Raw genomic sequence first — 24154 nt, forward strand, 5'->3', positions numbered from 1 at the left:
CGGGGGCGCCCAGCGAGTGCGGCCGCCGGGCCCGCCGGGGACCCCGGCCCCGCGCACCGTGACCCCGCGCCGCGCGGGGCTCTACTCCGCCGGGGTCTGCGTCCCGGGGCCTCGCCCTCTCCGGGTCGCCTTGGGCCCCAGTTGGGCCGCTTGTTTCTGGGTCTGTTTGTCTCTTGGACTCCCTGCCTCTAGGTCTCTTTCTGCCCCGGTGTGTCCGTTTCTTTTCCCCGTCGCTGCTCCAGGGTCTCCTCCATCTCGGTTCCAGGCTCAGTGGAGGAGTCAGGGTCTCTGTCCCGCTGGCCCATCTTGCCATTTGAGCCCAGATCCTGGTCTGAATCCTGGTTACTGCGCAGGCTGCACCAGGAGACGCACTGAGGACAGGACAGCGTCCTCCTCATCCTCATTTCCATTGCCATTCCAAGCTGGAGACTTCTCTTGGCCTCCTTCTCTTGCTCTTGCAATAATCAAGCCAGGCAGAGCATACTCTACCCTAAGCACTACCACATTTAGACCTCTCTACAACCCTGGGAGGGACAAGGAAGGTTTGATTGCTCCCATTTTACACACAGGGAAACTGAGGGTGGAGGGGGTGAAGTGACTTGCCTAAGGGCATGAGGCTAGGGAGCAGCAGATGTAGGATCAGAACCCTGGTTTTCAGACTCAGAAGGTCATTTCCCACTCATTCTTCAATGGTGCCTTCCTTGTGCTGGCCAGACTGGTTGCCTCAATATCCCACACATTTTTCTTGTTCTAAAACTGGGGAATCAGTCATCAGGCTAGGATAGGGAGAGGAGCTCAGATTAAATGACCTATTTAAGGTCCCTTCCAAGACCCAGATGCCATGATTTTTCATTCCTTAGATCTCCAGTGTTCCCATGATTTAGAGCCATTTCGTCTCTGTACCTGGTAGTTGTCTTACCCATTTGTTGCTAGTTACCCTTAATAATGACCCATATTTTGCAGATCTAACAGTCTGGCATATATTCATTTATTGTCAGGCCCATCGGCAGCACTTGACTTAGGTGAGCACTCCCACTTGCTTCTCTTAGTGATCTCATCTGGTCATCAAGGCTTTAAGTGACATCTATTTTTTTTTTTTTTTTTAAGTTCTTTGTTTATTAATTCTCTCATGAAAACTCTGCACCATCACCACAGAAAAAGTCACTGTGGAAGTTTTACTCCTTCTGTTGTCCAATCTCCAGCTCACTTTTTGCCAGCACCAAAATTGGCTTTTCCAGTCCCCCTGACTTTCTTCATTCTGTTCTTGCATTCCTTTTGTGTGTTCTTGAGGTCTTTTTCTTCGAATACAGGCCATGTCTTGCAAGTCGAGGTTTGGGTTCATTTTCCTTTGCATAATCCAAGGAATCATAAATCACGCCAAAGCCAGTTGTCTTGCCACCACCAAAATGGGTTCTGAATCCAAATACAAGGATGACATCTGGTATGGTCTTGTATGTTTTTGGCTAGTTTTTCCTGAATTCCTGCCTTTCCAGGGTGAAGAACATCAATTACCATTTGTTTCTGCTGAAATACTCTGTTGGTCATGAACTTCCTGGTCCAGATATTTATTGTCGTTCATGATGGTGGCCGAGCTTCAGGCAGCCAGGGAGGAAAAGAGCTTAAATGACATCTTTATGCAGAAGATGCCCAAATATATACTTTCAGCCTGGGCCATCTCCCCTGAACGCCAGACATATATCCCACCACCTGCTCAGTATTTCCATTGGCTGTCTAATAGGCATCTCTATTAAACATGTCCAAAAGAGAGCTCTGATCTTCCCCGCTAAACTTGCGCCTCCCACAGTCTCTCCGTCTCAGGTCCTAGCAGCTCCGTCCTTCCCGCTACCACCTGATCCAAGTACCATCACCTCTCACCTGGGTTATTGCAGGAGCCCCCTCGTAGTTCTCCTTTTCTCTGTCCTTGTGCCCTTCAGTCTTTTCCCAATACAGCCCGAGTCATCCTGTTAAAATGTGCACAAGATCATGTCACATGTCTGCTCAAAACCCACAAGTACCTTCCATCTAATATTTAAAAAAAGAAAAGAAAAAGAGATTTATTTACTTATTTTAAAGAGAGAGAGCGCGAGAACATGTGCACGAGAGAGAGCACAAGCCGGGGGGAGGAGCAGCGGAGAAGGTGAGAGAGAATCTCCAGGAGATTCTCTGCTGAGTGACCACGAGGGGCTTGATCCCAGGATTCTGAGAGCATGACTCAAGCCGAAATCAAGAGTCAGATGCTCAACTGACTGAGCCACCCAGGTTTCCCAAAAGCCAAAGTCCTTTTTATGATGAGAAGCCCTGTAGTGGCCAGCTCCCTCCCTCTATCCTTTAGACCTTTGCCCACCTAGTTCAGTCTGGAACTCTGCCTCCCCACCCCTCCTGTCCTCACAACATCCCCCTTTTCCTTACCCCCCTTCTTTCTAACGTGTTTGACATTTTACTTATTTTATTCTTAGTCTGTCCACTCAACAGAATGAGAGCTTCATGAGGACAGGGAATTTTTTTTTTTTTTTAAGATTTTATTTATTTATTTGACAGAGAGAGAGACAGCGAGAGCAGGAACACAAGCAGGGGGAGTGGGAGAGGGAGAAGCAGGCTTCCCGCCGAGCAGGGAGCCCGATGTGGGACTCGATCCCAGGACCCTGGGATCATGACCCGAGCCGAAGGCAGACGCCCAACGACTGAGCCACCCAGGCGCCCGAGGACAGGGATTTTTGTCTGCTGACTTCCCTGCTGAATTCCAAGCAGCTAGACCAAGACCTGGAGCTGTATAGGGGCCAGGGGGCCAAGATAAAAGATACAAATCACCGCCCACAGGGACAGTAGTGTCCTAAGTGACATGGGGTGGCAGGGAGAATGGGAACAAGAGGACGGACTGTGTGATGGGGTGGGGGGCAGTAAGGAAGAAGTCTTCACAGAACTATTGATTGTTGTAGATGTTTGACCTGGTCTTGACAATTTAAGGAGGGTAGAGCTGATGGTGAGGGGAGAAACACACTCTGCAGAGGCCCAGTGGTACAAGAGTACAGGAAATGGCAGATCCAATCGTTACCTGCACAGATCTCCATGGACCACCCCTTACGGGTCAGAGGGAGCATAGTGGTGAACAAGATGGTTCTTGCCTGCCTGGTGCTTAGTCTAGCACCATGAGGGAGACAGACAAGGAGGCAGGCAACTCTAATACTGTGCGCTTTAGGCTGTGATGGGATACAGGGAGGAGGGGCATCGAGGCTAGACCCAGAGGGAAGAACAGAAGGCTTCTGGAGGAAACAAATACCTGAACCAGTGTAAGTGGAATGTGGCAGGTGTGAACTGGGCAGGAGGGCAGGGTGGGAGATAAAGCCAAACAAGAAGGCTAGGGTTAGATGGGGCAGGCCACGTATTGTTGCCTGGTGAGCAGTTGATGATTCAACCGTCAACTGAATGAATGAGTCAACGAACAAGGTGTCACCATATAAAGAGTGTCACTAAATCCATAAGCCACACACAAAAATCCAATTAATTCCTCTGTATTCATATTTGAGCACACAGACTGTGGTGGGGAGTGGGTAGGAAGGGTAACAGGCTCAGGCCACAGCCAGATCCAGCGTAAGGAATAAGAGCCACGATTCTTGTCCTGCCTCTTGCTTGTGACTTTGCTATGTGACCTTGCCCAACTTCCTTCCTCTCTGTGGGCCTCAGCTTCACCATTGAGAAAAATAAGAGGGCTGGGGTCTGATGCACATTTCAGAGAAGGAGTTCCAAAGAGTTCATGCCATTAAAAGTGGATGTAGTACCCATCTTAATTTCTTTCTTTTCAGTCCATCGACAAAATATTCCATTATATCCCCCCTTTCAAATGGTACCATGGAATGCCTCCAAGGGTGTATGGGGTGTTCATGAGTGGATGACCACAGATGGCTAATGAGCATGTTCAGGTGAACATCATTAACCACTGTCATGGTTTTTACCACTAAACAGGTTAAATTGTTAATCTTAGTTATTTACATATTAATTTATAGCCATATTGGACCATGAGGAAGTATGAGGAGCATTGACAGCTATACTACAAAAATCTGATGCTGAGGAGAGTGATAATTTTGCAAATTTGCCTCAAGTTGATCCTCATCAGAAAAGAATGGTATAGTTTTCGGGGCACCTGGGTGGCTCAGTCATTAAGCATCTGCCTTCGGCTCAGGTCATGATCTCAGGGTCCTGGGATCGAGCCCCGCATCGGGCTCCCTGCTCCGCGGGAAGCCTGCTTCTCCCGCTCCCACTCCCCCTGCTTGTGTTCCCTCTCTCGCTGTGTCTCTCTCTGTCAAATAAATAAATAGAATCTAAAAAAAAAAAAGGTATAGTTTTCTATCAAAAGTCATTAGTCACTAATAAGCAAAGCCAGGCGCCCCTCTTTCTCTCTTTAAAATAAATAAATCTTTGGGGTGCCTGGGTGGCTCAGTCAGTTAAGCGTCTGCCTTCGGCTCAGGTCATGATCCCAGGGTCCTGGGATCGAGCCCCACATCGGGCTCCCTGCTCGGCGGGAAGCCTGTTTCTCCCACTCCCCCTGATGTGTTCCCTCTCTCCCTGTGTCTCTGTCAAATAAATAAATAAGATCTTAAAAAAAAAAGATCCTAATTAATGTTTTTTAGTGAATGTTAAAAGAAGTTGCTCATTTATTATATGCCATGCAAAACTGATGAAAGTTTTGAATCACTAAGGGAGTCCTCGAGAATAGAGTATTACTGTGAAAGGGGTTTCCAACAATGTCGGGGAGCACTTGCCTAAGTAGCCTCTGAGATCTCAGTAGGCTCTGTGACTCGAAATCCAGAATTGAAGGACCACGTGCTCTGTAGGACCCACAGTGGGGGGCTGTGGCGCTCAGACCATTCTAGAGTAGATGACAAAATCCCCCACTGTGGTGATTTTAAAACATGGGTACGAGTTCTCTAGCACTTCTCCCTTCAAGAAGTAGAGTCTACTTGCCCTCCCTTTGGATACAGGCTGGACTTAAGGACTCGGGCCTAAAGGAGAGGATATGGTGGCGGTGAAACTTCTTGGCGGCTTGGCTTCTGAGGTTAGTCACAAAAGTAGACGCAGCTCCCACCTGGCTTTCTCTGGGGGACATGCGCCTTTGGAGCTCTGAGTTACCATGTGAGAAGTCTGGCCACCTTGAAGCTGCCAAGCTGGAGAGACCATGAGGGGAGGTCACATGGACAGAGAAATGCTACAGGAGCCAAATGTGGGAGGAAACCTTCTCCGTGTCCAACCCCAGGTCCCGTCTGACTACAACCACGTAGGAGACCCTGAGACCAGTTAACCCCCAGCACTGTGAGAGCCAGTAATAATAACAAATGGCTGCTACCGTTTTATGCCACTAAGTTTGGGGTGGTTTGTTGTTACATAGTCCTAGATAACCAGACAACTCCTGGAGTCTTTACTGGGTTGGGTTCACCATTCGAACCACTCACTGCCTCCCTTCCCCATTCATCCCCTTTTAAGGAAGCTACACAAGTTAGATACCTTTATGGTATCTTCACCCTTCACATTCAAAACCACCTCCCGCACTGCGCCTCTGCTCAAGCCCTCTGAGCCCATGGGATGCGTCTCCTCTCCATCTGACATGTCTTTCCACCCCTCACCGCTAAATCGCTAACCAATTCATGGAATTGTGGGATGTTTTTATTTTCTTCTTTGTGTTTTCTATGTTTTTAACACTTTGTTGACACGGGACACATGTTATTTCTGGAATCAGAAATATTAAATGTAACTTAGTGGTGAAAAAAAATAATCTTCAGTTTGGGATGATGAAAATGTTCTGGAGATAAATAGTGGTGATGGTTGCCACTATACCCTGAAAACTGTACCCTGAAACCTGGCTAAATGGTAAATTTTATGTTATGTATATTTTACCACAATGGAAAAATATGTATACAATCCCTTAAAACTCAACTCAAGTCCCGGCTCCTTCAAAGTGACCACCCAGGCCTCGCCCGCTTGTCTGTATCACTCAATAGGCCCTGGATTATTTCTGCCTCATATGGGCAATTCTTCATTTACATAATTAGTTTGTCTCAGTCTTGTGTCTCAGATGACCACTAGAAGCTCCCTGAGGGCAGAAACTGGCATTACACAGGTGATCGTGCCTATGGTACATTTATAAAACAATTTATTTAAAAAATTGCCTGGAAATTGGAACACATTTCCCTAAAGAATTGACATGACAAATGATGGCTCTGTTCTCAGACTAGCCAATCAAAACCTCTTAAACTCATTAAATATCTGACATGTTGTATGTTGGCAATGGAAATGTATCGCAGAAAACAATGGAAATACTGGCAATTAAACAAAACAGAACATCAATGGAAAGGCTGACAAGTTTGGGATTGAATTAGTAACAAATATATATATTTAAAAAGATAATTATTAACTAGATAAAACAAAGTTCTGCATGAATGAAAATGACTCAAAGTTTATTACATGACTCATGTCTGAATATATTTGCATAATTACAATGATGTGTAAGCACTGAATATTAGTCTAAGTAAAATTACAATAGTATATTGAAAAGATGAGGGGGATGGGAAATGTGTGTGTTTGGTGCAAATGGGAAGGAAAACAGTTAAATTCTAAGTTTGCATAGTGGAAATGCCACTAAATAATGCATAAAAACTGAAAAAAATCGGTAACATTACACACATTTTATTTAGAGAGTTGTTTTAGAACTTGACTATATAAAGCTATGTGTCTGTGAAATTGGGATAAAAGTAAAACTAAAAAAAAAAAAAAAGTGACACAATTCTCTGTATGGTTCAGTCAGATGCCCTCCTGCCCTGAATCATCCTTCCTCCTCCGCTCTCTAGGCAAACACTGATCCACTGCCCCATTCCCATCACTGCCTTGCTGCACCCAACAGCTCGCTCCTGTCTGGAACCACAGCTCCTCAACGCCCACCTCTGCTCAAGGCCAGCCTGCCCCAGCAAGCCTGGGATTCAGACGGCTCCTTTCTGGCGCCCCTTTATGAAAACCGCTGCACATCCGGCATAATGGGGCTGAGACCTGCTCTCTCCCAGGGGCTCTGGATGCTCTGTTGCAGCTGAACACACTGACCTTGGCAGGATGGGCACACTGCCTTCAGCAGAACCGAAAGGTAGGTAATATGAGTCACATTGTCCACCCCACTCCCTCTTCTTTTAAGTAGGCTCTACGCCCAATGTGGGACTCGAACTCACAGCCCCGACATCAAGAGTTGCATGCTCTACCGACTGAGCCAGCCAGGCGCCCCATCTACCCCGCTTTGGAAGATGCACCCCCTCCTGCTGGAGACTGTGTCCACCCACAGCCTCTGGGGGCCAGGGCCCTCCCCCCAGGCCCCTTCTGTGCAATAACCTTTTTCCTCCTCATTGTTCCCCATCAAAGCGTGTCTCCTCCGTGACCCGCCCTCTCCTGTGGTCCTCAGACAAACTAAGCCTGTGGAAGTGAAGCAAGCCGAGGAGCTGGGGCCAGATGCAGAGCACCCTTGGCACTCATTATCCAAGGCCCGGCACACTCCAGCCCTAACCTTCTGCCTGTTCCTTTCATTGCCCCCCACACTCAGGTTCCCGCTTCCCAGTGTGCCAGCTACCTCCTCCACCCCCTGCTTTATCCCTTCATGCCTGTGCAAAGAGAATACTTTACCTGGAACGACTTTCTCCCACCTGGGGAAACTCATTCCTCCAAACTTACTCCAAGTGCTACCTCCTTTGTGCAGCCTTCCCTGACCATCTTTTTTTCCATTGCCCAGAAAAAATAACAGCTCCTGTTTGTTGAGTGCTGTGTGCCAGATACGAGGAGCTTGGTGTGCATTTTCTCATATCAGAGCTTGTAGCAACTCCATCCTGTAGGACCATCATTAGTTCTAGGTTATAAAAGAGGAAGCTGAAGCACAGAGAGGTTAAGTAACTCGCTCAAGGTCACACAGTGGGAAGTGATTCAGTGGGAGTCAGGACAGGTCAAAGCCCACACTCCTAACTGCTGTCCTGCTCTGCCCCCTGGGAGCTCACACAGCATTCAACAGAGTTCCCTTTGTGCTCACCCTCTTTTGTTTACATGGCCATCTCCACTTCTGGATTAAGAATCTTTAGAAAGTAGAGAATGTGTCTGGCTCCTCTGAACATCCTCAGATCCCTGGATCCCTCAGCATGAGCGAGGCCCATGGCAGCTGTTGAATTCACGTTGCTTGCTAATGGAGGAGGGAAGCCAGAATTAACATTCCACTTCTTCACGTGACCTTGGGAAAGATGTACAACCTCTCTGAGCTCTAATTCCATTCTCTGGGGAGTGGGGTGGGGAAACCATGGGGGGAATAATACTAATACCTAACTGATGTCTCCTAGCTTATTGTGGAGATCAAATTGAACACGACACTGTCATGAGGAAATACTCTAAGTGGTGGGACGCTCACCATTACAAATGGTAGCAGTTGGTACTCAGAGGGCAATGTGTTACCTGCTAACAGGTAAAACATGGTATTCCTACCAGGGCCTTACCAATAATGATACCTTCATCCGAATGATGTGCAATACTGGAAGATCAGCTGTTGGGTCAGGCAGGTGGCAAGTAATCTGAGACCAAGGCCGAGTCTAGTCACCCCCATGGCAGGCTTCTGTACCCACCCTCCTTGCTCACATCCCAGAACTTGCCGTTCTCCCAAGATCCTTGGGGCTGAGTCATGTTCCTCTCCCCACCCAGCATCTCCCTTCTCCCCAGGGCTCAGGCCTGACAACTCAGGTCCTGGAGAGTGGACTGCTCCCACTGGCAGCATTGCACTCCTTGGGGGTGGGGGTGGGGGTGGGGGCCAGACCAGTGGCAGGAGTGCCAATATCAGCTTCATCAACCACCTCCGGGCCCCCATTCCATGCCAGGCCTGCGCTCCACACTTTGGCCTCACCTCAACTCCATGAAGGCGGTATTAGAACCCCACTTTGTCCAAGATTAGAGAAGCAAAGGGCTTATTCAAGATCACAACTGTCGGACTTGAACCCAAGTCTATCAGGTTCCAAATTCTCTAGTCTTTCCCACGCTCCCCCTTATTTCTCTGGGCAAGTTCAAGGAGATTTATATCCAAGATCCACCCAGGACATGCTTTCTCAGCATGAGCTCAGTCCCTGAAGGCACTCAGATTTCAGGCAAATACCATATTTCCTTGATTCTAAAATACATTCCTATTCACATGTTTATATTTCTGATATCAGGATCTTACAAAGGGTAACATCTTAGATTTTAGGAAATTTAGGAGGAGCCCTAGAAGTGTCTCTGTCCAGCTCCCAGCTAGTCTTGTGCCTGTAGGGGGGTCACCTTACCTGCTGGTACTTCAGGGAGTTTAGTCAGCCTGACTTTGGGTACCAGCTCTGCCAACCTGACAGCTGAATGGCTTTGCAATCTTCTCTGGGACTCAGTTTCCCCACTGCTAAAATGATGGGAAGGGTCACTGATTTTTGGCCTCTTCTTTTAAGCTGCACAACGCATTCGTTTCCCCAGCACACATAAGAAGCTAAGCTGCTGACGATGAAATCGTGGTTGGAGGGCCTGGAGCCCTGAGGTTTCCTCTACTCCTTCCACTCCTGTTGGAGCCTTTCTCAGCTTCCTCACTCTGGCAAATTCCTCCGCTGAGCCCTGGTTTGGGAAAACATTGCTCTGGGAGATGAAGACAGGGCTGGAAGATCGGGGCTCAAGCGTGGGCTCGAAGCGGCTGGCATGGCTACAGTATAATCACTTCCTGGCTCTGGGCCTCAGCTTCTCATCTGTGAAGTCAAGCAGTAGGTGAGATATTTTCTAAGAATCTGTTCTGGTGTGAACATGCCGTGAACACAATCTTCCATTGCTCTACCTTTACTTTGGTTGCATAGTAGGATCACCTAGGGAGCTTCTAAGAAAAATGAAAAGATGGAAGACCTCCTCCCCGCCTCCCCATGGTGATGTAAATGATCTTAGGAGGGACTCAGACATCAGCATTTTTAAAACCTCCCCAAGCAATTGTGACAGCCACCAGGGCTAAGAAGCACACTCCTCCAGGCTTAAAGTCTCAGTCGGGGCTTTTACAAAGAATAACAATTCCAATGACATTTCAAAGAAAGGGTCCTAAAATTAGCTTAACTTAGGGAGAATTCGTTTTTGTTTTTGTTTTGTTTTTGTTTTTTTGGCAGTCCTATTAGTGAATTCGTAGATGGGTGCTTAGAAACCTAAATAGCAAGGTCAAAATATTCATTTGACAATTGTTTGAGGGGCGTCTGGGTGGCTCAGTTGGTTAAGCATCTGACTCTTGGTTTCAGCTCAGGTTGTGGAGATCTCAGGGTTGTGAGCCCACCCTAGGTCTTCGCACTCAGCAGGGAGTCGGCTTGGGATTCTCTCTCTCCCTCTATCCCTCCCCCTGCTTACGCTGTCTCTCAAATAAATAAATCTTAAAAAAAAATTGTTTGATACTCAACTATCTAAGAAGCCATTCCTGCGTGACTGACTGTGTGATGGGGAGAATTTGCCAAGTTTAAATACGGCCCCTACTCTCAGAGTCTGTAATCTAACTGGAGAAGCAAACAGTACGGTGTAAAATTAAGTGTTCAATCTGAGATAACCTTTACTGAGCACTTATTTTTTTTTTAATTTTTTTTAAGATTTTATTTTATTTATTTGTCAGAGAGAGAGGGAGAGCACAAGCAGGGGGAGCGGCAGGCAGAGGGAGAAGCAGGCTTCCCGCAGAGCAGGGAGCCCGATGCGGGGCTCGATCTCAGGACCCTGGGATCACGACCTGAGCCAAAGGCAGATGCTTAACGGACTGAACCACAGGTTTTTACTTTACTGAGCACTTATGTTGCAGGCCAGGCACCAAGTGCTTTGCAGTACAGTAAACAAACTTAATCCTCACAACAATCTGTTTAGGAGAGTTCTGGTATTATTCCTGTTTCATTCTCAAGGAAATGGAGGGTCAGAATGTTATGTGAACATGCCCAAGCCCACAAAGCTAGCAAGTAGCAAAGGCAAAGGTGGAAGCCAGGCTCCAAAGCCAATGCTTGGATCATTTCGCCATCCCACTTAGCTTGGGTGGGGAAATTCCCATAAGCTCTGTGGGACGCCTAGAGGAACCTAGGTCCGACTTCAAAGTGTGTGTTCTATTAATTGCAAGAGGAATCCCTCAGGATGCTTGTGGTGACTGAAGAGCCTAGGCGGGGGAAAGCAGGGAAACGTCGGGTGACACAGGGCCTTGGATTTGATTAGGGGCTGGAGCAGGAATGTGAGAATAGAAAGTTCATTTAAGAAAGTGGCAGTGTCCTGCTGGGTGTGTTAGTGAGGTGGGAGGTGACTTGGTCCTGAGAACCTATCCAGTACAAGGGCTGTGTCCTCTTCTTCTGTTTTCTCGTGGCCTACCAAAGGCCTGGCACATGACTGTTACTAAATATTTGCCGAATGAAAGTTGAGAGCAGCTTCTTTGAGGTCACTAGGAATTTTATTTTTATTTTTTTTTAAGTAGGCTCCATGCCCAACATGGAGTCCAGTGTGGGGCTTGAAATCACAACCCTGAGATCAAGACCTGAGCTGAGATCAAGAGTCTGACACTTAATCGACTGAGCCACCCAGGCATCCCCCAAAGTCACTTGGAATTCTTTTTTTTTTTTTTTTCAAGATGCATTTATTTTAGAGGCGGGGGAAGGAGCGGAGGGATTCTGCGATCAGCGCGGAGCCCCGACGCTGGGCTGGATCTCACGACCAAGATCACGACCTGAGCCAAAACCAAGAGTCAGATGCTTAACCGACTGCACCACCCAGGCGCCCCTCAATTGGAATTCTTAATCTTCACGTCCAACCCAGGCTACTTAGAGAGCTGTTACAGTTGCCCACCATGACCTTACAGGTCCTAGACTGAGGAAGGGACAGTTGAGACAACGCAAAGCCGTTAACTGGCGAGGCATCACATCCTAAAGCACCCAACCGAACTACACACCGTAGCATTTACATGCATGTTAGGGATGCAACTATGACCACAGATATGCCCAGAAACCCAGCTAACAGGGAGAGCTCATTCTACAGAAGACCAGTGTGGTTTCTAGAACCTACCTGGCCAGTGGACCTTCCTGCAGAGTTGGCACCTGTGACCAGCATGTGAACCTATGCCACCTCTGCAGGGGGCCATTCCAGTGAAGACAGCAGGGGACTGGGCTTGGGGGGTGGGGAAGAGTCCTAGAACTGGCTAATTGTTTCTCCAAACTTGTATTTCTAGAACGCAAGTTTGGGAGCCAATTTAGAAAGTATCTCAGAAAGGAGCACACAGCAAATTCAACAACTCAGCTGAGTCAGAGCTGAACCCCATCTAATCCATTTCAGCTGGAGCTCAACCCCTTTCAGGGTGGCAAGGTCAGGGCACCAGAGCTGTGGACAGAACCAGGCTGATGAACATTTAAACCCTGGTAATTCCTGAAACCACTCCAAGCCCAAAATAAAATTACAATCATGAGATTCTCATACTGCAGTTGTTTCAACTGTACCCCCTCAAAACACCAAGGGATCAATCATTGTTTCCTCGTAACCCCTGAGTGGGTGAGGTTAAGCCAGAGGGAAATCCAAAGGTTTCAGGGCCCTGATAGGACTCTGGTGCCCTGGAGCCCTAGAGCCACTGGGATGTCTGCACCTCCAGCCCAGTATTTGCAGAATGTTTATGGCCAGGTTGAAAGCTGATGTTTTTTTTTAATTTTTATTTTTTGAAGATTTTAAGTAATCTCTACATCCAACATCGGGCTCGAACTCACAATTCAGATATCAACAGTCACACGCTCTACCAACTGAGCCAGCCAGGTACCCTAGAAACCTCTGATTTTTGATTAGCAAAAGATCTAAGCTGAATTAAAGACACCAAGGAAGGGGTGCCTAGCTGGCTCAGTCAGAAGAGCATGTGACTCTTGATCTTGGGATCGTAAGTTTGAGCCCCACTTTGGGTGTAGTGATTATTAAAAAAAAATAAATAAGCTTAGGGGAAAAAAAGAGAGAGACCAAGGTAGTCTGTAAGTTTCCCAACTGGAGTGCCATAAATGAGATTATATGTATGCTTCAGAGCCTGGGGGTCTCACTGGTCACTTCGTGCTGCAAGCCTCAACAGATTAACCCAGTCTGCCTCAGTCTATCCCAGAGCGTCATACAAATGCCTTCTTGTGTGTGTGTCATGAGGTGAAAATGTTAGGAAGCACTGGTCTATAGCACTGCCCTGTTTAAAGATCATCTTTATTTTTTTTAAGATGTATTTTTTATTTATTTGTGTGGGGGGGCAGACGAAGAGGGAGAAGGAGAGAAGCAAAGTTCCCACTGAGTGTGGAGCCCAATTTGGGGCTCCATCCAACAACCCTGAGATCACCACCTAAGCTGAAATCCAGTCAGACGCTCAACCAATTGAGCCACACAGGCGCCCCAAGATCATCTTTATTTCTAATAATTTCTGTATACAAATTATAAAGCTTTAAGACCCTGGGGCGCCTGGCTGGCTCAGTCCCTAGAACATACGACTCGATCTTGGGGTTGTGAGTTCAAGCCTTACATTGGGGGTAGAGCATTTGGGGTGCCTGGGTGGCTGTCGGTTGAGCGTTTGCCTTCGGCTCAGGTCATGATCCAGGATGTGGGATCAAGCCCCACATCCAGCTACCTGCTCAGCGGGGAGTCTGCTTCTCCCTCTGCCCCTCCGACTGCTCGTGCTCTCTCGCTCCCTCCCAAATAAATAAAGGGGGCATTAAAAAATAATTAATAATGTTTAAAAATTAAAAGGTTACAAACCTAATAGCTAATGCAGCAGTGGTTCTTCTTGGTGGATCATCCTCCCTTTGAGAATATGGAGAAGCCAAAGCCTTTCTCCCCAGAATGCACTTCCACTCATTCAAGCAATATTTTGCATACCACTTCAGAGGGTTAGAGAATCCAGAGTAAGTGCCTGTTCTGGAAGGATTATCAGACAAACCCCAAATTTACTAATTTTAGAGGGGTTCATCTGCTTCTCTCTCCCCCTTCCCCAGTACAGCTTCAACAGACCAGAGAACTGTCGAAGAAACCTCTGCAAACATTTCCCAGGGAACACGCAGAGACCACTATCTGGAAACTCCAAGTAGCATCCCTGAGAAAATCCCAGCTGCTCAGGAAGGACATGCTAATCACTGGCTCCAGGCACCACCCACCCCTGCAGTACATCGGCTGGCTGCTGGGAACCACTTGCAGGCACAGAACCATTCCCTGCACACCTCCCCTTGGGTTCGGATGCATTTTTGGCTGTTTCTACTGGAAACCCCTGGCAATCACCTTGCAGTCTTCCTTTCTCCGCTGCAAACACATGACCTTGTTCGTGTGTATTAATCACTCCACAGTTGCCACTAATCAAGGCAAGACTGTACAAATAGGGAAGGGGCAGGGGGGAAGGAACATTTACATCAATTAATTGTAGCAGCATCTTTATTGCAACAAAGAACCTGTAATAAAATGCAACAAAACTAATGTTTCACTTTACATGATTAAAAGCCATATAGCTGAAAATGAAAAAACCCATAAACTTACTGGAGTGAGACATGCAATTCTTTTTATACAAGTCAATGCTTAAAACAGCAGGCACTTCATGTTCCAAAATTAAACACCTGAACTCCAATTGTGCTGAATACAACGTAAATTTGTATTTGGGTTATTCAAAAATAAACATACAAATACTACTTTTTCTCTCTGTGAGGGACTTCTGAAAGGATTACCCAGAACTGTCTCTTGACAAAAGAAGAAAAGCAGGAGCCAGCACCTCGCACTGACATGTCTCCATACTGTAGGCTGCAAGACCGAGAGGTGAGGCCGGGTAGGGTTGGGAAAGTGGGAGTCAGGGAAGTTTCCTTATTCCTTTATGTCTGCTGGGAATGGACACTCACCTGCAATCTCTTAGTTTAGATATGGCCATGTCTCTTTTCTTACTTCAAATAGCTCTAAGTTAGGCTCCCAGGCTTAAGCAAGCAATCTATTCTATATCCCAATTCCCAAATCCCCCACTACTAGGAAGACACATTTAGTGTAACAGTTTTAATTAACTTCAGAATGTCATATACTAATTAGAAGTACTGCTTCATTAATAAGCATGCTTAGCATTTACTTTAGAATGGAAAAATTAACCATTTTATGTTATCTTTAAAATGTTTCATAGGAATATATTAATAAATACTTCTTTAAAAATTTGCCTTTTCTACATATCATTTAAACTACCATGAGTCAGGGCATCTGGATGGAGTCTAGTACCAACTGAACACTAACTGGCTGCATGGCCATGGGTATATTTTCTCCTCTCTCTCTATGTAGGTTCCTCCTCTATCCAATGAGAACATTAGGTTATATCAAAGATAATAATAGCTTGAAAAATTTACGATTCTACAATAGTGAGAGATCTTATAGGAGTCATTCCACCTAAAGAGAGAATTGTTACAGACAGGTGGGATACACCTTCTGTAAGGAATAAAACAAGTAGTAAAAAAAAGTAAGCATCAATATCTATATCTCATCCTGTTAAAAAGTAATGCATGCATTGTGACTTCATCCTCTTGTATGAGGCTTTCGAAATGAGCCAGCTACGGCATCGAGGGAAGAACCTTCATTCCAAAATGAATCTCCAAAGAGGATACACAGTTCACGATACCTTCTGCTTCTTTCAGAGTGAGAAGGGCCCAATAGTGATCACAGATGAGCAGCTACATTCGCTATTGCTTTAGGTGTTTGTAAATCAGTCCAGTGTAAAAGTCACCTATTATTTTTCTCAATCCGATTCCATTCTCTACAGAAGACTTTGTGAAAGTAGCCCACAAACAACTTTAGAATCACCCTGGAAAGGCTGTGAGGAATGCAGATTCCCGGTCTCCACCCAAATCAACCAAATCCAAACTTCTAAGAGTAAGTTCAAGACTGCATTTCTTTTTAGTAATAAGCATCCCAGATGAATCTTAGATTCTGAGTCCCACTGCTCAACAATGCATAAGCAACTATACCTGTTGATGGTTGCTCAAGTGCACCTATTTATCAAGCCTGCAAAACCCACCCCATTTGATGTTTAAACCAGTGCTTTTCGGCTCTTACCAAAAAGTATTGCTACTTTTATATACTCTTAGCCTTTTAAGATGTTACCCATAGACAGGGTACAAAGAGTTTTAGTGAGATTTCTACTGATTGCTTGAAAGGACTATGATGTTTTCCATGTCAGTTTTTAAAATGAAACTCATCAAACTGTCTTTCTGCACGTGAATTCAGTCACGTATTTTCCCCCTATAGAAGGAGAATGGCATTTAATGAACTGGGGATTATAACAGAGGCATCCCTTGTCATATGAGGAAAGGACAGGCAAGATGCAAAAGGAAAACACTGGTGAATTCAAGAGTACTTGAGGTTCTTTAGGGTTTGTTTTGGTAAAATGAGAGATGCCATTGTGAAGAAACAGCCTTAATGGGTAAGAGGTTTCAAATGAGTAGATGTCTAAAAACCACTATATACCATTTCCATTTTTTGCATATTATGTAAGGATAGATCCCTGGAGGCTGATCAGTTCACAAACAAAAACCACCTTCGATAGTCAGATATATAGTTAAATCAAGGGGGAAAATACTTTCTTGGGAAGAAAAATTACCCAAATCAATTTAATTTAACATTGAAAAAAATATAAACACACCTTGGCATGGGAAAATATCATAAACAAGAAAATCAATACATACACAGACAATAAGGAAAAGTGTGGTACCTATGATACAGTATAAATACACAAACAGCAAAACCCAATCCCCTTCCCAAGGACAGAACCACCAGGTCACCCTGCCATTTCCGGACCTCGCCCACCTCCCACCTGGCTCTCAATGATGAATTCACCTCTGATGCACAGTCATCACCCTTACTAATGGAGGCTGTGCTCTCTATGGGAGAAATCTACTCTCCGTAGTGGTGAGAAAGAAAAAGAGCAATTTTTCTTAGAGCGTTGTTTAAAAGTACTGGAAACAACTTTCCAAACACTGAGGCTTGTGATAAAAAGGGTCAAACTCATAGGTGCCTTCCCTGCCGCGGGCAATGTGACCCAACAACACCCCAAGACTCTAAGATGACAGATTCCAATCAGCACCTGAAAGCCTATGAGCTCCCTTAACAGTCGAGTGCTACGGCTAAACCAGGAAAATGTCATGGCCATTTACGACATTGCTTAGAGGCTCTGAACACTTAAAAATAGAGCCATGGCTTGCCGGGGATCAGTTTATGGTGAAGAGGTGGTTTGGAAACCTCTTTACTTTAAGCTCACAATATCTAAATGATGTTCAAATAATTTAAAATGTTTAAATTTGTAAGGTTACCAAAATTAAGATGAAAGTAACAAAAAATGAGAATTAGAAAAATAACCAAGGAACTTTTCCTCCCTGAATAATGTTAGTCTGTAACTGTGCTGGCAAGACAGTGACTCTTCATCCTGGTTTCCTTAACTAACATTCTAGCCGTTTAAATTTCACCCCCCGAACTTTTTCATGAGGATTTTCGGTCAAATTTTACTTCTACTTAGTTCTTAAGCAGATCCTCTCCTTTTCCTCTCCCTGTCATTCTCCACCCCCTGGTATCTCCCACCCTACCACGATTCCCTTCCATCACCCTACAACTCTGGAACTGAAATCAGTAAGGAAATACCCAATGGAAACTGGCCCCACTAAATTTTCTGAAGAGTACAAGTTAATGTGTACTTTTCTCTTTTCTTAAAGGAGAAGAAATTGCCTGCAAATATTTAAGCTCTAACCATTTGATTAAAATTTTTCTGCCTGTAATTATCAATATTATAAGACTAATTAAACCATGCTACATGTACAGTTACTTGCCTTTGTATGAAAGGAAAAACCCACTCTGTCATATCATCAGAAAGAACTATTTATACTAGATACAGCTGAAATTGGCTAAAATTGGTCAGAGCTTGAATGAAACAAAATAAGTGTTTTTAGGAGGCCACTAAATTATCCTTGAAAAATCATTAATGACTGGTTAAGTCATAGGTTTAATAGTGATTAGTTCATAACATGCTGGATACACCCCAAGCAATGAAGCATAAGCTATTCAATTACATTTAAGTGCTATCAAATCTGTAACTAGTCAGAGTTTTTCTGGAATTGAACCAAACCAATCACTAATATCATCATATTTTAACAAACTCAGAAGTATACTGTAAAAATACACTAATTAAGTCCATGAGGTTTATAATGCTATTAAGAAGTGAAAATAAGGTAGTATGGATACATGGTGCTAATGTCTTATTTCTTTCAGTAATTCTCATGGTATTGCTGGGTCCTTTAGAAATATGTGTCCTTCAATTTTGTATGTGTACGGTTAAGGTATTAGATTACTACCCACAAGCTGTAGACGCCCGCAATGGCACCAAATATATTTTCAGAAGTAGATGTTATATGGCAGGTACCAAAATGTGATGATCAGTTCCATGTTTTCTATCGATTAAACCTCCTCATTTGGTTAAACAGCCAGTGTATACCAGAGTTCTACACAGGTCAAAATTATATCACTTTCAGAGCAGCAATACGCGATCCAAGGTTTTCTTGAAGGTAGTGCAAAAGATGCAGTTCATAATGTTCTCCAGATTCAGGGACTCTTATGCTGTGTCTCTCCTGAGGATAGATCTTAAACAACAACAAAAATCAAAATACAGAAAGTGAGAATTTAATAATACATTTCCTTCCAAAGCTTTCCACAGAGTTTCAACAGGATAATATGGAGCACAGCCTCTCCAAGATATTACATGCATATATCCAATATAAAGGCCCCTCCCCGCTTTTTATCAAGGCTTACGGAAGGATTTATCTATAGATCATTGGGTCTCCAAGTGTGATCTAGAGACTTCTGGGGTCCTCAGAAGCCTTTCGAGGTATACACAGGTCAAAACCACTTTCAGAACAATTTGCATTTATTCACTGTGTTGGCATTTGCACCGATAATGCAAAAGCAATGATGGGTAACAGTTCCAGTGCCTTAGCATGAATCACGGCAGTGATATTAAATTGTACTGGATGTCACCGTATTCTTCACTACCACACACTTGTAGTAAAAAACAAAAGTTTATTAAATTGCAACCCTTGAATAGATGTCTTTTTACATGTTCTGTGGTGATAAATGGGAAGAAAGCAGAAAGCACTTCTGCTATAGGATGTCTAAAGGAAAAGCACTTATGAAATGGAGTTGCAAGCTGAACTGCCACTTCTTAAATGGAACTCCATTTTCAACCTGAATGACTGACAACTATGGTGATTCAGATTTGGGTACCTGGCAAACATTTGCTTAAAAAATCAATGAAGTGAGCTGGTCACTTCAAGGACAACACTGACAATATTCGTCGCCAATGATAAATTTTGAGCTTTTAAGTAAAAATTAGAATTTTGGAAAACTTGCATCTACCACTACTAGCTCATGAGCTTCCCCAAACTTACAGACTTCTGATGGGATCAGGGGTATAATATTAATATATGTGATTTTAAAAATACTGTATAATGAAATGAGTCAATACTGAGAAGACTGACGTTATACAGTGAAGCAATATTTTCCAGATGACCAATGTATGTGTGAAAGATCCATCAGAAGTACAAGATCCAACATATTTTAATGTAACACAGTATGAAATGTTTTAGATACGGCGTCAGATTCCACACTAAAACTAACCTTTAAGAAACTAAGATCTGTCCAGTTTTGGTGTAGTATTCAAGAAGAATATCCAAAATTATCTGTAAAAGCTAACATATTCCTCCCTTTTCCTAACTACATATTCTGTGAAGCTGAATCTTCTTCACACAGTAGTCCCACCTTATCCACAGGGGACACATTCCAGGATCGATATTGGATGCCTGAAACTGCAGATAGTACCAAACCCTATAGATACTGTTTTTTCCCCATACATACATACCTATGATGAAGTTTAGTTTATAAATTAGGTACAGTAAGAGATTAAAAACAATGATAATAAAACAATCATAACAACATACTATAATAAAAGTTACCTGAATGTGGTCTCTCTCTCTCAAAATATCTGGTATTATTGCTCATTCATCCTGGGACGATGTGAGGTAATAAAGTGCTTACGTGAGGAGACGAAGTGAAGTGAATGACACGGGCACTGTGATATAGTGTTAGGCCATTAGTGACCAGACACTATGTCAGAAAGAGGATCGTATGTGTCTTCTTTTTTTTTTTTTTTGAGAGAGAGAGAGTGTGCGGTGGGAGGGGCACAGGGAGAGAGAAAATTCTAAGCAGGCCCCACATCCAGCTTGGAGCCCGACATGGGGCTCCATCTCACAATCCTGAGACCGTGACCTAAGAAGAAACCAAGACTCCGATGCTTAACAGACTGAGCCATCCAGGCGCCCCAGCGATCATCTGTTTCTGGACCTTGGTTGACTGAGGGTTAACTGAAATCTCAGAAAGCAAAACTGCACATAATGGGAAACTACTGTATACTTTAGCCAAAACAACACTTCCCAACAGATTGCATGTGGAAGCAGATATGAGAATCCAGGTGTCTTCCTTAAGTCAAGCATTAAAGGGATTTTACAAAAATGTAAGAAAACAATGCTATTTCTCTATTTTTTTTTTGTTTCGGAAAATAGTTTTTCTCCTCCACAAAAATTGTGATTTGTGTTAACACGTAATAGTTTATCACTATTTTTTATTTTATTTTATTTTATTTTTTAAAGATTTTATTTATTTATTTGACAGAGAGAGACACAGTGAGAGAGGGAACACAAGCAGGGGGAGTGGGAGAGGGAGAAGCAGGCCTCCTGCAGAGCAGAGAGCCCGATGCGGGGCTTGATCCCAGGACCCTGGGATCACGACCTGAGCCGAAGGCAGACGCCCAACGACTGAGCCACCCAGGTGCCCCTATCACTATTTTTTTAAAAATATTTTAAATTTTTCTTAGTTTTGGGGGTGCCTTGCTGGCTCAGTTGGAAGAGCATGTGGCTCTTGATCTCAGGTCGTGAGTTCGAGTTCCACAATGGGTGTAGAGATTACTTAAATAAATAAACTTTAAAAAAAACAAAACAAAAATTTTCTTAGTTTTAGTATCTTTTATGGAAATACTGACAGACACAACCCACATAAATGAAAGCTCTTTGGTGTGCTTAGGGGTCCTGAGACCAAAATGCTTGAAAACTGCTGCTACAGACAAATAGCTCATAGTTTATCTACGTAAATGTCAATTGAAACATAAAAGAGGAAAAAGTAATATTTTTCATTTCTTATGAGTACATAATCTGTGAAAGAAGTACAAAGGTGGAAGAAACGAACAGGTTATCTTTTAAAACCTTTTTTTGAGTAATGGAGCAATAGAGGTGGTTAACTTGTGGCTTTCTATTCCAATGTCAATATAAAATAAAAATTAAAAGACCATGTAAAGAAAAGCAAAGGGGATACTGAATGGACTCCTGTCATCTTTTCCATGATTACAAACTGAAAGCAGTTACAGATACATAAGTTATATAATCCAATAGGCCAGTTCTTAGCCCAACTTCAACAAAATCTTAATTTTTACCCAACTAGAGGCACTACTAACTATGCCTATGACTTTAGATCCTTTAAGCAGAGAGTGGCCACAGCTGAAAATTTAGCCTTACTCCATAGGTTATTATATTTCAAAGTAATCAATCACTAATCACTACTTACTTCAATCAGAAAATGAAGAACTCACCTGTAAATCATATGGCTTTCCAGCCCTCACTAAAAAACTCAGTAATATACTGGTGTGTGCAAAATGGACATTTTCATCCAAGAATCCATGTAAAAGTAGTAAACGATTTGGTCTAGAGAAATGGAAAGATTACAGGATTAGGCAAAATAGAGTACTTGGGAAAACCACTTAACTCCTCTGATCACAATTAACTATTAGTTAATATTACAGTTATGTAATATATCCAACTATATATAGTTATATAATATACAATTATATAAAAACAAATATAACTATATAGTAATATAGTTAATAATAGTTAACTTCCTTATAATGTAATATTAAAATAAGAATTCAATATTTTCTGTTTTTTTATTTTTATTTTTTTAAACATTTTATTTACTTGAGAGAGAGAGAGAGAGCATAAGCAGAGGGACTGGGAGAGGGAGAAGCAGACTTCCCACTGAGCAGGGAGCCCGACTCGGGGCTCAATCCCAGGACTCCGGGACCATGACCTGAGCCGAAGGCAGACGACTAACAACTGAGCCACCCAGGAGCCCCAAGAATTCAACATTTTCAATAATAAATTTATAATATAGTAACCAGACACTACATATAATGAAATATTATGTGTTCTATTTCTTATGATGATCTTAGCATCTATCAATAATCATAGCATGTCCCTAGGGAAAGAAAAATCATAAACATTGTCTATAGAATATATTTAAGCAGAAAGAGAATTTTTTCCACCTTGAAACAGTTATATACTTCACTTCTTTCAGGACAGTAATTGCTTCAAATATAACTTGTAAAAAAAAAAACCAGGTTAGATGAACTGGCCTGTAATTCAGCTTTGAGAAATAGCCATGCCATTTGAGTAGTCTATATAATATTAGTCTTGGGGTGCCTGGGTGGCTCAGTCGTTGAGCACCTGTCTTTGGCTCAGGTCATGATCCCGGGGTCCTGGGATCGAGCCCCGCATCGGGCTCCCTGCTCTGCAGGAAGCCTGCTTCTCCCTCTCCCACTCCCCCTGCTTGTGTTCCCTCTCTCACTGTGTCTCTCTCTGTCAAATAAATAAATAAAATCTTTAAAAAAAAAAAAAAAATAAAATATTAGTGTTGGTTTTGCAGTATTTGTAGTTTTCATTGTTATTAAAGACAAATTTTAACACTACAATTTTAAATTTATAATCTGAATTTTAAAGCTTGAACTTACTCAGAGGGAAACTTTTCTGCTTGCATGGCCACAGATCCTAAGTAATAGCCCTGTTCGTTCTGGTCAGGGTGGCCCATATAACGTTCTGTGTAACCTGTATCATAGAAGATCCACAGAGTGACTGGGGCCCCAGCAATAGCAACCTACAGAAGACAACAGTAACAGTCAAGTGTGGTCCAAAAAAGAATGGCTAGCAATGAGAATGTGTAACTGCAAATTTATAGGCTAAAATTATCCTTAGGCTAAAAAAAAAAATAAATAAATAAATAAATAAAATAAAATAAAATTATCCTTAGGCTTTAGCCCCACAACTGGGGCATACGTGGTCTCAGGCAACTCAGAAAATCAAAGTGGAGTGCCAAGGTCAAGAATTTGATACTTTGTGAGTCAGTGAGCTTCATGTTCCACAGGCATGCTGCATATCAAACCCTTAACCTGGGCTAGTTGAAATATACACTGGGGCCCCTTTGTTAAAAGGGGAGACTGAACTAGAACATGTGAACGCCTCAGTGTAAACTCATTCCTGCTGCTGGGGAAAAAAAGTGTGACAAGTGTCAGCTTTATATAGGAAAAGCAGTCATTTCTTTTTTCTTTTTTAGCCTCTGCTGGCAGTACAGAATTTTTAACAATGAATGAAATATATTTAAGCACTAAACACTTTCCTCATTTTAAGGTTCCCACACAGTTTTATACTTAAATATTCTAATTACTTTCTTGACAGCTGCAAGCCTGGGAAAATTATGGCAGTTTTCAGTTTATTTTGTGGTTATTATAAAGATTATCTGAATATACATGCAAGAACAAAAACCCTATCATTTTCATTCATAAAATTATTTTTCACTGTAAGAAAAAAATCACGTTATTGAAATAGTAAAAAAGAAAAACACTTCATAATTGCCATTCTCTTAACAACTTTTGGCATCTTTATTATTTCCTTCTAACATATTTCTCTAGGAAGTTGTTTATAAAATTGTAACCATCATTTATATATTTAATACGTTATTCATTCAATAAGGATTTACTTAAGACCTACTATGTGCCACGCATTGTGCTTGGCTACTGAGGATACAGTGATGTGAAGGGCACGCAAGTCCCTGACATCAGAGCTTGCAGTCCAGCAATTAAATAAGTAATTACAATCCAATACGCGAATGCGTGCGCGTGTGTTTTACTAATCATGACTATCTCCCATAATCTTTGGCGTGTCTATAAATAGCCAACAACTGGTCATCAAGGTAACAAGTGTTTTTTAATATACAGATAGAT

At 43.2% G+C, this 24154-nt stretch overlaps 1 protein-coding gene across 7 annotated transcripts in view; it reads right to left on the bottom strand.

The window, feature by feature from the left end:
- Nucleotides 1-14397: 14397 nt before the first annotated feature.
- Nucleotides 14398-24154, bottom strand: part of DPP8 (dipeptidyl peptidase 8) — a 73131-nt gene continuing 63374 nt past the window's right edge. For all 7 annotated transcript variants that reach the window (XM_032418127.1, XM_032418128.1, XM_032418126.1 and 4 more), the window contains 3 exons: nucleotides 22889-23031; nucleotides 21695-21806; nucleotides 14398-18641 (listed from right to left, as the gene is read on the bottom strand). In XM_032418127.1, the coding sequence (XP_032274018.1) occupies nucleotides 18519-18641; nucleotides 21695-21806; nucleotides 22889-23031 (378 nt within the window). In that variant the 3' untranslated portion in view covers nucleotides 14398-18518. The remainder of the gene's footprint in view (nucleotides 18642-21694; nucleotides 21807-22888; nucleotides 23032-24154) is intronic.

Source organism: Phoca vitulina, unplaced genomic scaffold, assembly GCF_004348235.1.
Source record: "Phoca vitulina isolate PV1807 unplaced genomic scaffold, GSC_HSeal_1.0 scaffold20, whole genome shotgun sequence".
Lineage (NCBI taxonomy): Eukaryota > Metazoa > Chordata > Mammalia > Carnivora > Phocidae > Phoca > Phoca vitulina.